We start from the raw sequence: 13,589 nt of genomic DNA on the forward strand, positions 1-13,589 counted from the left end.
TTCAAAAACAAATCATTTTATTTAAGTTTGAAAGTTCCATTCTGGCATTTTACATGATTGTTTTCACAAGCAATTTTAACAGTCAAAATCTGAAGTAAATTTAAATTTGATATAAAATGATTTTTACTTAACATTCCTTAAGATGTTACTAAGTGAAGCATAAGGTAACACAGAGTGGTTTATTGAAAAAATAAAAATGTTAGTTTTACTATTTATGACATAAGATAATGTGGTAGGTATTTATATGAATTACTATAGTACAGTTTTTGTAATATTTACCTCTGAGGTAAAGTAATTTTTTTACACTATGTCCCTTAAGTGTTTTACATGTATGACTTAAGATACTCTGCTAAGGTTTTTTAAATTATCTTAACAAAAAAAATTTTTTTTAGTTTTTATTTAAGTATAGTTGATTTACAATGTTGTGGTAATTTCTGCTGTACAACAAAGTGATTCATTATACATGTACACATGTCCATTCTCTTTCAGATTCTTTTCCCACATTGATTATTACTGAATATTGAGTAGAGTTCTCTGTGCTATACAGCAGGTCCCGTTTGGCCAATCATTCCATATACTTCAGTGTTCATGTGCCAATCTCAAACTCCTAGTCCATCCATCTCAAACTCCCAGCTCACACTTTCCCCTTCAGTGATCATAAGTTTTCCAAAGTCTGTGTGAGTCTGTTTCTATTCTGAAAACACTTTTATTTAAATAGTTCTAACTTAGACCTAGCAGGAATGGGATGGTGAATTCTTACTTCAGTTGCGAAGGTGAAAAATCTAGATAAGCAACTGTGGAGTATGAAGTTGTACAAAGATATCAGTCAAATGTTTTTAACTGAGAACATGTTATTGCAAAAATGAAATAAAAGTTTTGGAAGTCTTCTTTAAGCTTGCCAAAGGAAATCTGGACACCAAGAAAAGAGACACCCTCAAGCTTGAACAACCTCATGTTTCCTAATCACCTAAAGTAGTATGAATGCATCTTAATTAGTTTCTAAGTGTTTTTCTAGTAGATCCTCTTATGGGAAAAAAAAAAAAGATATAATTTTGGAAGAGATAAAAACTTCAGCAAATATAAAAAGTGTAAATATCTGCTCATATTATCTACTTTTATAATTCAATTGCTTGGGGTATTTTTGGTTATTGCATTACGTAAGTACTTTATATGCTGTGGATATTAAACCTCTTTTTGAATGTGTGATTTGCAAACATTTTCTCCCAGTCAGTAGGTTGTCTTATCTTAAAAATTTTTAATATTTGTAACATATACTAATATGTTTCAAGAAAATATCATATAGGACCTGAAATAGAATTTTAAAGCTAAAAAACTTTCAAAATCATTCCATAATCTCACTCTACCACCTCAACACCCCCATTCTTTGACAGAAGAGAAAAACTGAGGCTCACAAGTTAGTTGATTTCTATGTGGTTACCTTTAGTTAGTTAAAAATGCAAGTACTCAACCCTGTGTCTCCTGTTTCCTTTTCTAGTACTTTTTATTCTATACCAGACATTTTCTTTGTGATAAAGAATATGTTATCTAAAAAGCATAGCAAATTCTACATTATTTGGAATATTCAGCTTGCTTTTCTTGTTCTTTGTAAGCCATTTATCACATAGGAATAGCTTTTAGTTTCCTTCCAGCCTGTTCTTATCCATATTACAAATATGTACTTTATATCATATCATAACTCCATTTAAAGTCAATAAAATTTAATTGCACTAAAATCAAATGCCCATTAGGAAAGCAGAGAGGAGAGAAAAGTCTTTATTGATTGTATGTCAACAATTCTTCATTGTCAAGATTTGGACAGATTCTTCCCTTTTTTGCTTACTTTCTCAGGTAAAATATTTTAAAATGGGTCAAAGAATGTCCTGAAGCATATACTGAGACATTTTAAAGGTATTTTCATCCATTTTTCTACACATGTATAATAGATAGGTTATACATATATTTCTGTAAGAAATGATTATGGAAAACTCAGACCTCTAGAGAGGATAATATGTTGGTGGCATCATTAGTGTTAAGTATATTGAAAGCAGGAGGTAGCCATTGCCATGTGTTTCCACCCACTGAAATAGGTTAGAGTGATGGACATTTTAGATTAAGTATGTACTTTCCAGCAGCCATTAAGGAAGCCAGAATATTTTCAAAGAGGAAGATATTGCTATTCAAGAGAACTTGCCTTTAAAATAAACCGTAAGTCCGAAAAGCTGGTATCCAGTGATTAAAAAAAAGAATGGCAGAGATAATTCATTTGAAATGAAAAAGAGATTAGTACGTTTATATTCTGTATAATTTGACAGCCATAGGTATGGTGGAAAGCTGTTTCCCAAAAAAACCTCTGTTCTTGCCTTTTGGAACTTTTCACTGAATGTATAGTGAGCTTTCATTCTTTTTTTCAAATTACTCTTTCATATTTAAGCACTCTTGGTCTTTCCAACACCATCTGAGTGATTTTCCCAGATCTCTTTTTCAACACACTGGTACTCTCTACAGCTATGTCTAATAATTCTGTTTAAGCTACCCAGTAAGTTTCCAGTTTCAATGGCTTGCATACACATTCTAACTCTTTATTTTTATTTTATTTTATTTTATTGTCTTTTTGCCTTTTCTAGGGCTGCTTCCCGCGGCATAAGGAGGTTCCCAGGCTAGGGGTCAAATCGGAGCTGTAGCCACTGGCCTACGCCAGAGCCACAGCAATGCAAGATCCGAGCCACGTCTGTGACCTACACCACAGCTCACGTCAACACCAGATCCTTAACCCACTGAGCAAGGGCAGGGATCAAACCCGCAACCTCATGGTTCCTAGTCGGATTCATTAACCACTGAGCCACGATGGGAACTCCCACATTCTACCTCTTTAGAAACTGCCTCTTTTTTTCATAGTGTCTTATGTTCTTAATTTCTTTTAAATCTGTAATCATTCTAAACCTACTTATAGTTTTACCTTATGGCTATATCATCTAAAGTTTAGAGAGAAACACTTTCTTGCTGCTGTTTTGTCTGTAGATTTTGACTCAAGGTAGATTTTCTCGTACATTTTTTATTTTTGGACAGTTAATTCATTGAAAGTAGGGTTTTATCTGTGGAAATCCTTGTGATTTGGGTTGAGAGCATACTCCTAAAGAATTTTTGGTTTGCTTCTTCTGTGTTCCTGGGGCGGGGCGGAGGAGGGGTGCGTGGCAGAGAAGGAATTGTTGCTGGGGAACACCGCTTTTCATGGTACTTTCTTAGCTTGGGGTCCCAAACTATGTTTTCTGTTTTGGTTTGGTTTTGTTTATTTAAGTTTATTGAAGTATAGTTGATTTACAAAGTTGTGATAATTTCTGCTGTACAACAAAGTGATTCAGTCACACATGTACACATATCCATTCTCTTTCAGTTTCTGTGCCCACAAGGATCATCACAGAATATTGAATATATAGATAGTAAAAGTATCAACCTTGATACTCCAACTCTAGAGAAGCCCAGGCTGCTGGTTGACATTTTTAGAAGTTGTTTTCTTCCCCACCCACGCTCAAGACAGCACAGCAAGATTCCTTATTGTTCTTTCTGCGATGAGAAAGTTTTCAAGTCTACTCTTAGACGGAGGGTATAGCGTTTTAAGGGTCCAGGCCATGTGTTTTATTTTGGACACCTGTTTGAAGAAAGAGATCAGTTTGGAAGAAAACTTCGGTTTTGTTTGAGGCAGGTGGGAAGAAGGTAAGGATACAGCCAGGAAGTAAAGTGAGAAAGAATGAATTTTGTGATAGAGAAACAAAGGCTTTAATCCCAACTTTGCTACTCCCCAGTAAATGGGCTTGGCTCCTTCCAAATATTTATCTAGTTCAACATGGTCTGTGTATCTTACTGTATAGTCCTGGAGGGCCTAAAACAGAGTTTATTCATTTTTTTATTCAACTTGCTGTCTTTGGTACCCAAGAGTACTCGAGCCATAGGAGGAAGATGTGTCTCCAGTTCTCTGTTAGTTTGGTCAAGGTAAAAGTGCTTCTGTCTTCGTGTTTCTCTCCAACCCCCAGCCTCATCCCCTCTCTTTCATCTCCCCCTTCCTCCTCACTCCACCTCCCTCTGTCTGTCCCTCCATTCTCCATCATCCATTTGTCTGTTGTTAGCAGACTGGACTCAAACTGCAAACAGTTATTTTAAAGCAGCCCAGCTCTCAGCCGCTAGCTTCTATCTCCCTTCCAAAATAGAGTGTTTCTTCCCTGGGGACAGTTACAGCCAGCCCACAGCTGAGCTGCAGGGGAGGAAGAAAGAGGACAGAATAAATAGGAAAGGACAGAACGGGGTGGGACAAAGCCTCAGGACTAGCTGCTCAAAGTAAGTGCCTGCCCCTGTCTCCCCGTCACCTCTCCTCTCACACTCATCTTTCAGTCCCTCCCACCTGGGCAGAGGCACAGGTACAAATGTGGACATACCCTCCCACAAAGAGATTTGTATCTCCCAGCAGCTATTATTTTCTCTCCCAGCTTTCCCGTTTGAAAGTCCATTTCCACTCTGCTCCCCCAAGACCACAGCTCAAGGCTGTAAAGGAGAGAGAGAGAGCGCCTCCGCTGAATTGCACCTCACAGTCTGGAAGCTGCCTGTAGTGGCTTTTAATTTACACACACACACACAAAAAAAAAAAAAAAAAAAATTCAGACCCGCAGATATTCCCAGATAGGTTTTTTGTTTTTAAAAAAGATATGTTACTTTTTTTTTTTTTTAATTTAACTCCTGGCATGATTCTCTGGCCATACTAGATGGGAAAAGAGACTCAGCTAAACTTCATGACTATGAGATCAGATTCCCTCTTCTCTGAGAACTGCCAAGACAGTAGTTTATTGTGATCCCTATGACATTTCTGATTCTTGTCTTGTTGCCTGTTAAAGGAAAAAATATTTCCTCTTCAGACATACTGGATAGCGTGTTTCTGCTTCTTGTGATAATGGTATTAGTTACCCACAGGGCTCTTCAGTTACTTTGTCTTTCCTCATGATATTCTGTCTTGAAACTGGTTGTTTCTTCCCTACCATTAGTAAGTTGCCTTTTCACCCTTATTATATGTCAGGCACTGTGGGTTTTAGATTTCTTTAAATACACACTGTAAAATAAATGAAGCACAGAGAAACACGTAACTTCTAGAAAATATCCTGCTGAAAGGAGTTCCCACTATGGGGCAGTGGGATAAGGATCTGGCATTGTCTCTGCAGCGTCCCGGGTTCCATCCTCATCCCCCAGCAGTGGGCTGAGGATCCAGAATTGCCACAGCAGTGGTAAAGGTCGCAGCTGCAGCTCAGATTTGATCCCTAGCCTGGGACTTTCCGTATGCCATGGGCGCAGCTGAAAGAGAAAAAAATATATATATTTTTTCTTTTATAAATATATATGTATATATATCCCACTGAAAAATAAGTATCCCATGAAAAATAAAGATCCTGAATTTATTGTTGTTTGTTTGTCTCTATGGCCCCCTCCACATCACTAGTTCCTACCGCAGATTCTCAATCCAGGAAAGTTGTCAAGAGTTTCTTCCCCTCAACCCCCAGAGAACTCAGTTAATATACCTTACATTTGCTTGGAATTGGGTTTTATACATTGATTAAACTGGAGTCTACTCCATTATCAAACAGCTTTTAAACTCTAACCGTCAGCACATCTTACTGTGTATATCGTGATCCAGGCTCTTACTCCGTTCTGGTAGGTTTAATGGGACGGGCTTCGATGTTCTTAAAGGAGCTGAGTTCTTTGGTGGCAAAGAGCTGAGCAAAATGAGCAACATCAAATATTATTTAGTCTAATATTTGTTAATATAACATAAATCTGAACAAATAATCTGCTATCATTTGCATTCAGCTTATCGAATAAAAATAAGCAACTAGTAGGCTGTCATGAAAGCCAAACAGTTACATGAGCAGCAGGGACTTGAACAAAGAAAGGTAGGCTGAAAGAAAGGGCACTAGTTAGGTATAATATATAATTTCTGGTAAGTATGTTGCCAAGAATTTTATTTTTTTAAAAAAAGGAATAATAGTGGAAAAAAATAACCTGCACCTTTCCTAAAATATTTGGAGCATTTCTAATCATTTGTTTTAAAATACCAGGAAAACACACTATATTTGGCAAACTATAATATATATTTCATGTATTGTTTCCTGTCTTACAGGTTTGTTTGTATTTTACATATTCTTATGTACTTTATAGACTCGTTCCTATATCTGCATATCTTAAAAGGTAGATTTTGAATATTGGAACATCTGCCATGGTTCAAAAGAAATATTCCAAAAATCCAATTCCTAGGGTGAAATTACATACTGTCCCGCCTGGATGAGATGACCCCTCTAGGTCATGTTATTGCACAAATGTCACCAGTCATTCAGCGTATTTTTAGGAGTCTTCAAAGTACAAGGCTTAGCATATGAAGGTACTGAAAAATCCAAAGAGCTTTACATTAAGATTCCCTGCCTTTCAGCACATGAGAATTTAGTTGGGAAAATAAGACATGTTTGCAGATTACCTTACAATTAAAGACATTATGGACAGGCTCCATTTGGTACCACTTCAACTCTCCCTTCGTTGACCTCTTCACAAATAGTCATTCATTCAACTAATATTTGTTGAATATGATCATGTGGTCTTTGGAGGTTCATAGGTAATTCTTCATAGAGAGTTTAACAGGAGACATGAAACCTATAAAATTAGTTATAATACAGAGGGGAAAGTGAAAAGAGCCTTGGAAAAGAAAGATGAAAGACTCTAGGAAGATGCAAAGAAGAAAGAACTGACCTACTTGAAGAAAGCAGAAGGGATGTCATCTTTCTTAGAGCTTGAAATGCCCAGGGTTTGAATATAGAAAGATGGAGGGAAAATGTCTTTCCGATAGAAGCCACTGTGCAGAACTGGAAAGGTGTGTGGGATACAATGGGTACAGGAAACTTAACTAGGACACAGATAGAATTTCCCCCACAGGAGGATTTATGGGGGAAACGTTCATAAAAATATTTGGGGGCTATCTTGAATGTGTATCATGTTCATGCTTAGAGTTTGTGTTATGTTTTATTGTCACTAGAAAGCTGTTTGGAGTTTTCCAGAAGCAAAACGACAGAACTGGCTTTTGGGAACTTCAAAATTGATGCCTGAGAGGTCTCCTTGCCCCATCTAAAACTTTTTCTCAAGCCCATTCAAAGCCTGTATCAGTGGATTAACTTAAAGCAAAGGCTACGGTTGATGCTTTGGTTGTTCTTTGTGGATCTGCCCACCAGAATTAGATTCTAAATGCTGGTCTCCACGTCTAAACTCTTTTCTTTGTTTCCTTGTGCCCACTTTGAACCTCAGTTGTAAAACTTTCCCTGGATGATCAACTGTCTTCCTATGAGGACTTACAATATTCTGTTTATTCTCATAACTTTTCTTAAGCAAATGTTTTGGTCTTAAAAACACTCCCAATCATGTGACTTATCATTTTCCCTCTTTGTGCTTGCCACAAGGTAATTTAGAGCCAGCTTTGTATCCTACTTAAAAAAAAAAAAGGCATAGGCAGCAGGCATTTTGTCCATTCGCCTCATATCTGCCTTTATCTTATCTTTCCCACTTCTGTTTTCTTTTATTCTATCTTCTTCTCTATGTTAAATTTTATTTTATCTTGTAAGACTGTAGAAACAATCTATCCTGAGTAAATTAGATGAGATAAATACATACTCCAGCTGCTTCTCACATCCTATAGAATTAGCCTTGAGCACCATCCGAATCCTTGGATTTTGCCTCTCTTTGTTCGGCTGCAGAATTTAAATTTCTGGCCAGGCGGTCTCTCTCCTCTTGCTCAGACTCTGCACTTATTCCTTTCCATCAAATTTATTTATTTATTTTTTTTGTCTTTTGTCTTTTTAGGACTACGGCATATGGAGGTTCCCAGGCTAGGGGTCAAATCGGATCTGTAGCTGCCGGCCTACACCACAGCCACAGCAACATGTGATCTGAGCCTCGCCTGCCACCTACACCATAGCTCACGGCATCACTGGATCCTTAACCCACTGAGCAAGGCCAGGGATTGAATCTGTAACCTCATGGTTCCTAGTCAGATTCGTTTCTGCTGCACCACAACGGGAATTCCTGTTCCATCAAATTTTAGGTTGAACCTAGCTTTCATTATCTGGATTTGTTCTCTTGGTAAGCCTCCTGATTAGGTAGTCAAATCAGAAGAGGCCCCAGCAGGCAGAACCCAGTGTGCTGAAATAACCTCACAGACAGCTGGAAAGAACAAGGATCATTGCATTATGTCTTCCACATTACAAGTTCCCAGTACTTACTTGCTCAATGAATAAGTGAATCCAAAGAAAGCCACAGCAGAACTAATTATTTTTGAAACCTTAAATGGAAGTTTTTAACCTACTCTTTATATTTTAAGAATAAGAATCTTCCAGAAACTAACACAATATTGTAAATCGATAATACTTCAATAAAAAATTTAAAAATTTTTAGGAGTTCCTTGATGTGCTGCTGACTAAGGACCCAATGTTATCACTGCTGTGGCTCAGATTTGATCCCTGTCCAGGGAACTTCTACATGCCATAGGCATGGCCAAAAAAAATTTTTTGGATTAAAAAAATGAATAAAAATCTTTTTTTATATAATGATTTTTACTTTTTTCCATTATAGCTGGTTTACAGTGTTCTGTCAATTTTCTACTGTACAGCATGGTGACCCAGTTACACATACATGTATTCATTCTTTTTTCTCACATTTTCATGCTCCATCATAAGTGACCAGATAAAGTTCCCAGTGCTACACAGCAGGATCTCATTGCTAATCCATTCCAAAGGCAATATTCTGCATCTATTAACCCCAAATTCCCAATTCATCCCATTCCCTCCCCCTTCCCCTTGGCAACCACAAGTCTATTCTCCAAGTCCATGATTTTCTTTTCTGTGGAAAGGTTCATTTCTGCCATATATTAGATTCCAGATATAAGTGATATCATATGGTATTCGTCTTTCTCTTTCTGACTTCACTCAGTATGAGAGTGTCTAGTTCCATCCATGTTGCTGCAAATGGCATTATTTTGTTCTTTTTTATAGCTGAGTAGTATTCTATTGAGTATATATACCACATCTTCCTAATCCAATCATCTGTCGATGGACACTTGGGTTGTTTTCATGTCTTGGCTATAGTGAATAGCGCTGCAATGAACATGCTGGTGCATGTGTCTTTTTCAAGGAAAGTTTTATCCAGATATATGCCCAAGAGTAGGATTGCTGGGTCATATGGTAGTTCTATGTATAGTTTTCTAAGGTACCTCCATACTGTTCTCCATAGTGGTTGTACCAGCTTACATTCCCACCAACAGTGCAAGAGGGTTCCCTTTTCTCCACACCCCCTCCAGCATTTCTTATTTGTGGACTTATTAATGATGGCCACTGTGACTGGTGTGAGGTGGTATCTTGTGGTCCTTTTGATTTGCATTTCTTTAATAATCAGTGATGTTGAGCATTTTTTCATGTGCTTGTTGGCCATCTGGTATATCTTCCTTGGAGAAATGTCTATTCAGGTCTTTTGCACATTTTTCCATGTTGGCTTTTTTGCTGTTGACTTGTATAAGTTGTTTGTATGTTTTAGAGATTAAGCCCTTGTCAGTTGCATCATTTGAAATTATTTTCTCCCATTGTGTAAGCTGTCTTTTTGTTTTCTTTTTGGTTTCCTTTTCTATGCAAAAGCTTGTCAGTTTGGTTAGGTCCCATTGGTTTATTTTTGCTTTTATTTCTGCTGCTTTGGGAGACTGACCTGAGAAAACATTTGTAAGGTTGGTGACAGAGAATGTTTTGCCTATATTCTCTTTCAGGAGTTTGATGGTGTCTTGTCTTATATTTAAGTCTTTAAGCCATTTTGAGTTTATTTTTGTGCATGATATGAGGGTGTGTTCTAGTTTCATTGATTTGCATGCAGCTATTCAGGTTTCCCAGCAATACTTGCTGAAAAGACTTTTTCCCATTTTATGTTTTTGCTTCCTTTGTCAAAGATTAATTGACCATAGGTGTCTGGGTTTATTTCTGGGTTCTCTATTCTATTCCATTGTTCTGTCTGTCTGTTTTGGTACCAGTACCACACTGACTTGATTATTGTGGCTTTGTAATATTGCCTGAAGTCTGGGAGAGTTATGCCTCCTGCTTGGTTTTTGTTCTTCAGAATTGCTTTGGTCTTCTGTGGTTCCATATAAATTTTTGGATTGTTTGTTCTACTCTGTGAAAAATGTCATGGGTAATTTGATAGGTATTGCATTGAATCTGTAGATTGCTTTGGGTAGTAGGGCTTAAATTCAACAGTTCAACATATTGAAATGTGATGATGATAGATCTTAAAATTATTTAATTTTTCAATAACAGTTTTAATATTTATGATACTTTCCCATTTATGCAGTGCATGTATTTGTTATTGACTCAGCAGATCTTTGGAACATAGAAGCTTGATAAATATCTGTGGATTGAATAAGTGTCTGAATAAATGAATGAATGAGTGCATTTCATTGAATCTTTAGATTGTGCTAATTCCTGGATGAAACAATCTTTTTTTTTTTTTTTTTTTTTGCTTTTTAGGGCCACACCTCCAGCATATGGAACTTCCCAGGCTAGGAGTCAGACCGGAGCTACAGCTGCTGGCCTACACCACAGCCACAGTAATGTGGGGTCCAAGCCACATCTGCAACCTACACCACAGCTCATAGCAACACTGGATCCCCAACCCACTGAGTGAGGCAAGGAATCAAACCCCCAGCCTCATGGATACTAGTTAGATTCTTTCTGCTGAGCCACAATGGAAACTCCCTCTAGATGGGACAGTCTTATTTCCCACACTACAGATGAGGAAATGGAGGCTCACTCACTATCATGATGCTTGACAGAATCAGGAATTAAATCTGGTGTTCTGATTTCTACTACCCTGCGCGTCCCTCAACATAGTATAATATCTAATTTGTAATATTTTATGTCATACCTCATATAATACCATTCTTTCATGGAGCTGTGCTTAAAAACATGGAGTCATCTGCTCCATTCATCTGCCTCTTTTTAGACACCATCTTAATACTTTTCCTTTTGAAATTTGTCTCTTTTTTTCTCTGTGTTAGGAGGCCAGCCTAGTCTAGGCGCTCATTACTGCACCTTATTATATCATCCTATAAGCAAGCTTCTTGAAATGTTCCTTAAAGCCATCTCTAGAGTTTCTAAGCATATGCACTGATGCTAGGGACAACAAGGCTAATTAGTTATTTGATACCTGAATAATAAATCTTCCATGAATTTTAAACCGTTCGTTTCTTTTTTCTCACACAATTAAAACTGTATGTGCTATTTTAACCCTGACATTCCTTCAAAGCTAATTTCAATTTAACTTATATTTATTTAGGCACACATAATTTTCTGTGAACCCCAAAAGAATGGACCAAGTAAGATTTCTGTAGTTTCTAGTATGCGGGATCTTCAAGTATAGAGACTGTGCAAGGAGGCAGCTCTGTTTCATGTATTTAGACGTATCTTTATCCCGTGTTTCAAGAGTAAAAAATTATTAGTTGTTAAATGATATGATACAGATTATTAGAGACCACTGGAAACATGGAGTAATTACGGATATTATATGCTATGGAAGGAGTTATTTTAATTGTTGTACTCTGTACAGAGGTTTGATCATATATATTCAAACTATTACATATCATGTATTCATTTTATGCAACGAGAATTACAGTGCTAGACTGTATTATTTGGTTTAATCATCACTGCTGGAGTTCACACTGTAGATGAAAGATCGTCCCCGTGTTTCCTATTCTCTTTTAATATGTGTATTTATATTAATAGCATGATTTAATACATCACTTTAAAATTATATTGCACTTTGAACTGCATTTAGTCAAAAATTGACATCTTATGTGCGTGGAACCATAATGAGTTTAGCATTAAATTAAGGAATCATCTGTCTGTTTGCTAAAATGTAGTAGCTGTGAATTCTAGCATGTCCAAAGCTAGGTAATGAGATTGAGAAGTGGGTCTCAGATGTTCCCATTTGTGTATTTTAACTTTTGACTTATGAGCTTTAGGGAAGGTTTTCCTCGTTATAGGCTACTGTTGTGTTTTTGTCTTGAAGTTACTGGATCCTTTTCAGTTCAGGTTTAGAACAGGATATTCATACCATGGACATTGTGGCATGAGTCGCTCTGGTCACCTATGACTTACTCCAAAATGTAGTGGTACTGCATACTGTGAAATTGGAAAATCTGTTCTGTGTGTGTTCTAATGGATGTAACGGTCATTAAGTATATGAGTCTTCTGACGTTGTAATCAGATGTGATTCAGTCTGTTAAATATCCATGAAACAACATCTGCTTCACAGAGTGACCTTCTGCTAAAGAATACTTAGCGTCTATTAGTAGATCATAGTGCAGATCTGCCTTATTTGAAATGCACTAAACTAGAGTAGTCTACTGCTGTTTAGCAACTAGCTTGTAATAATTTATTGCAGTTAAATAAAGCTTAAAAAAACTCCATTAAATAATTATAGGGATTATATGCATTTCCAGAACCTTTGTGTTCTACTGAAATTACCCATTTAATTTCAGGGTTGGTTTGTTAAAAAAAAGCTGAAATCTAAAGGCACATTAGGGGAGCTGTCAGATGCTGTTTTCTGTAGGTGTTAATAAAACCAGATGAAAAAAAAAATCTGAAACAAATTAAAACCAAAAGCAGTTTTACCATCTGTTGTATATTAATTAGAACTTTGTGTATCAAGGGTAAACTTGCTCTTAGAGAATGTCACTGAACACCCGCTTAATAGAATAATATGCAAATGTATTAGGTTATGGATTTATATGCAGTTTTTAATTCTAATTCATCTGCAGTGGATCCCCAAGAAATTGGTAGTGTGTATGGACGTGTATGTGCACATACATATAGATATAATGAGTTTCCTTTTCTTTTTTCAGAGCAACCTGCAAACAACCAAGGCCAGTCCACCCTGCAGCCTTTGCCACCCTCCCATAAGCAGCACCCTGCACAGCAGCATCCATCCATCACTTCTCTGAATAGAAACTCCCTGACCAATAGAAGGAACCAGAGTCCGGCCCCGCCGGCTGCTTTGCCCGCCGAGCTGCAAACCACACCCGAGTCCGTCCAGCTGCAGGACAGCTGGGTCCTTGGCAGTAATGTACCACTGGAAAGCAGGTGAGTCCTCAGTGGGTGACTTGCAGAACATTTGATTGCTAGGACCACGCAGTGTACCTGTGCAGAGAAGGCATACCTCACAGTAGTCAACAAACTGCTTTCGTAACATCTCAAATTGAACCGTAAACTAGTCCAACCTTTTCCTCATCAAGGGAGATTTGCCATTCTTATATACCCTCTGTTTTGTCTTCTCTAAAAACAGTTTCAGATTATCGGTACTCTTTTGGTTGCTGGACCAATAAACTTTCCCATCCAGTTTTTTTGTTTGTTTGTTTTGCTTCTGTTTTGGCTATTAATTGCGTGATCTAAACCAGTTCTGCCCTGAGAATGAACTAGCAGGAGGTCCTCACTGTCATTGTCAGCAATCAAAAATCTTTCTGTCAGGAGTTCCCATCGTGAGTC

The 13,589-nt window shown here is 37.4% G+C and overlaps 1 protein-coding gene across 20 annotated transcripts in view; it reads left to right on the top strand.

Moving 5' to 3' along the window:
• Positions 1-13,589, top strand: part of TENM3 (teneurin transmembrane protein 3) — a 2,583,558-nt gene that overhangs the window by 2,384,462 nt on the left and 185,507 nt on the right. For all 20 annotated transcript variants that reach the window (XM_021076354.1, XM_021076353.1, XM_021076364.1 and 17 more), the window contains one exon: positions 12,950-13,187. In XM_021076354.1, coding sequence (XP_020932013.1) covers positions 12,950-13,187 — 238 coding nt within the window. The remainder of the gene's footprint in view (positions 1-12,949; positions 13,188-13,589) is intronic.

Source organism: Sus scrofa, chromosome 15 (genome assembly GCF_000003025.6).
Source record: "Sus scrofa isolate TJ Tabasco breed Duroc chromosome 15, Sscrofa11.1, whole genome shotgun sequence".
NCBI lineage: Eukaryota > Metazoa > Chordata > Mammalia > Artiodactyla > Suidae > Sus > Sus scrofa.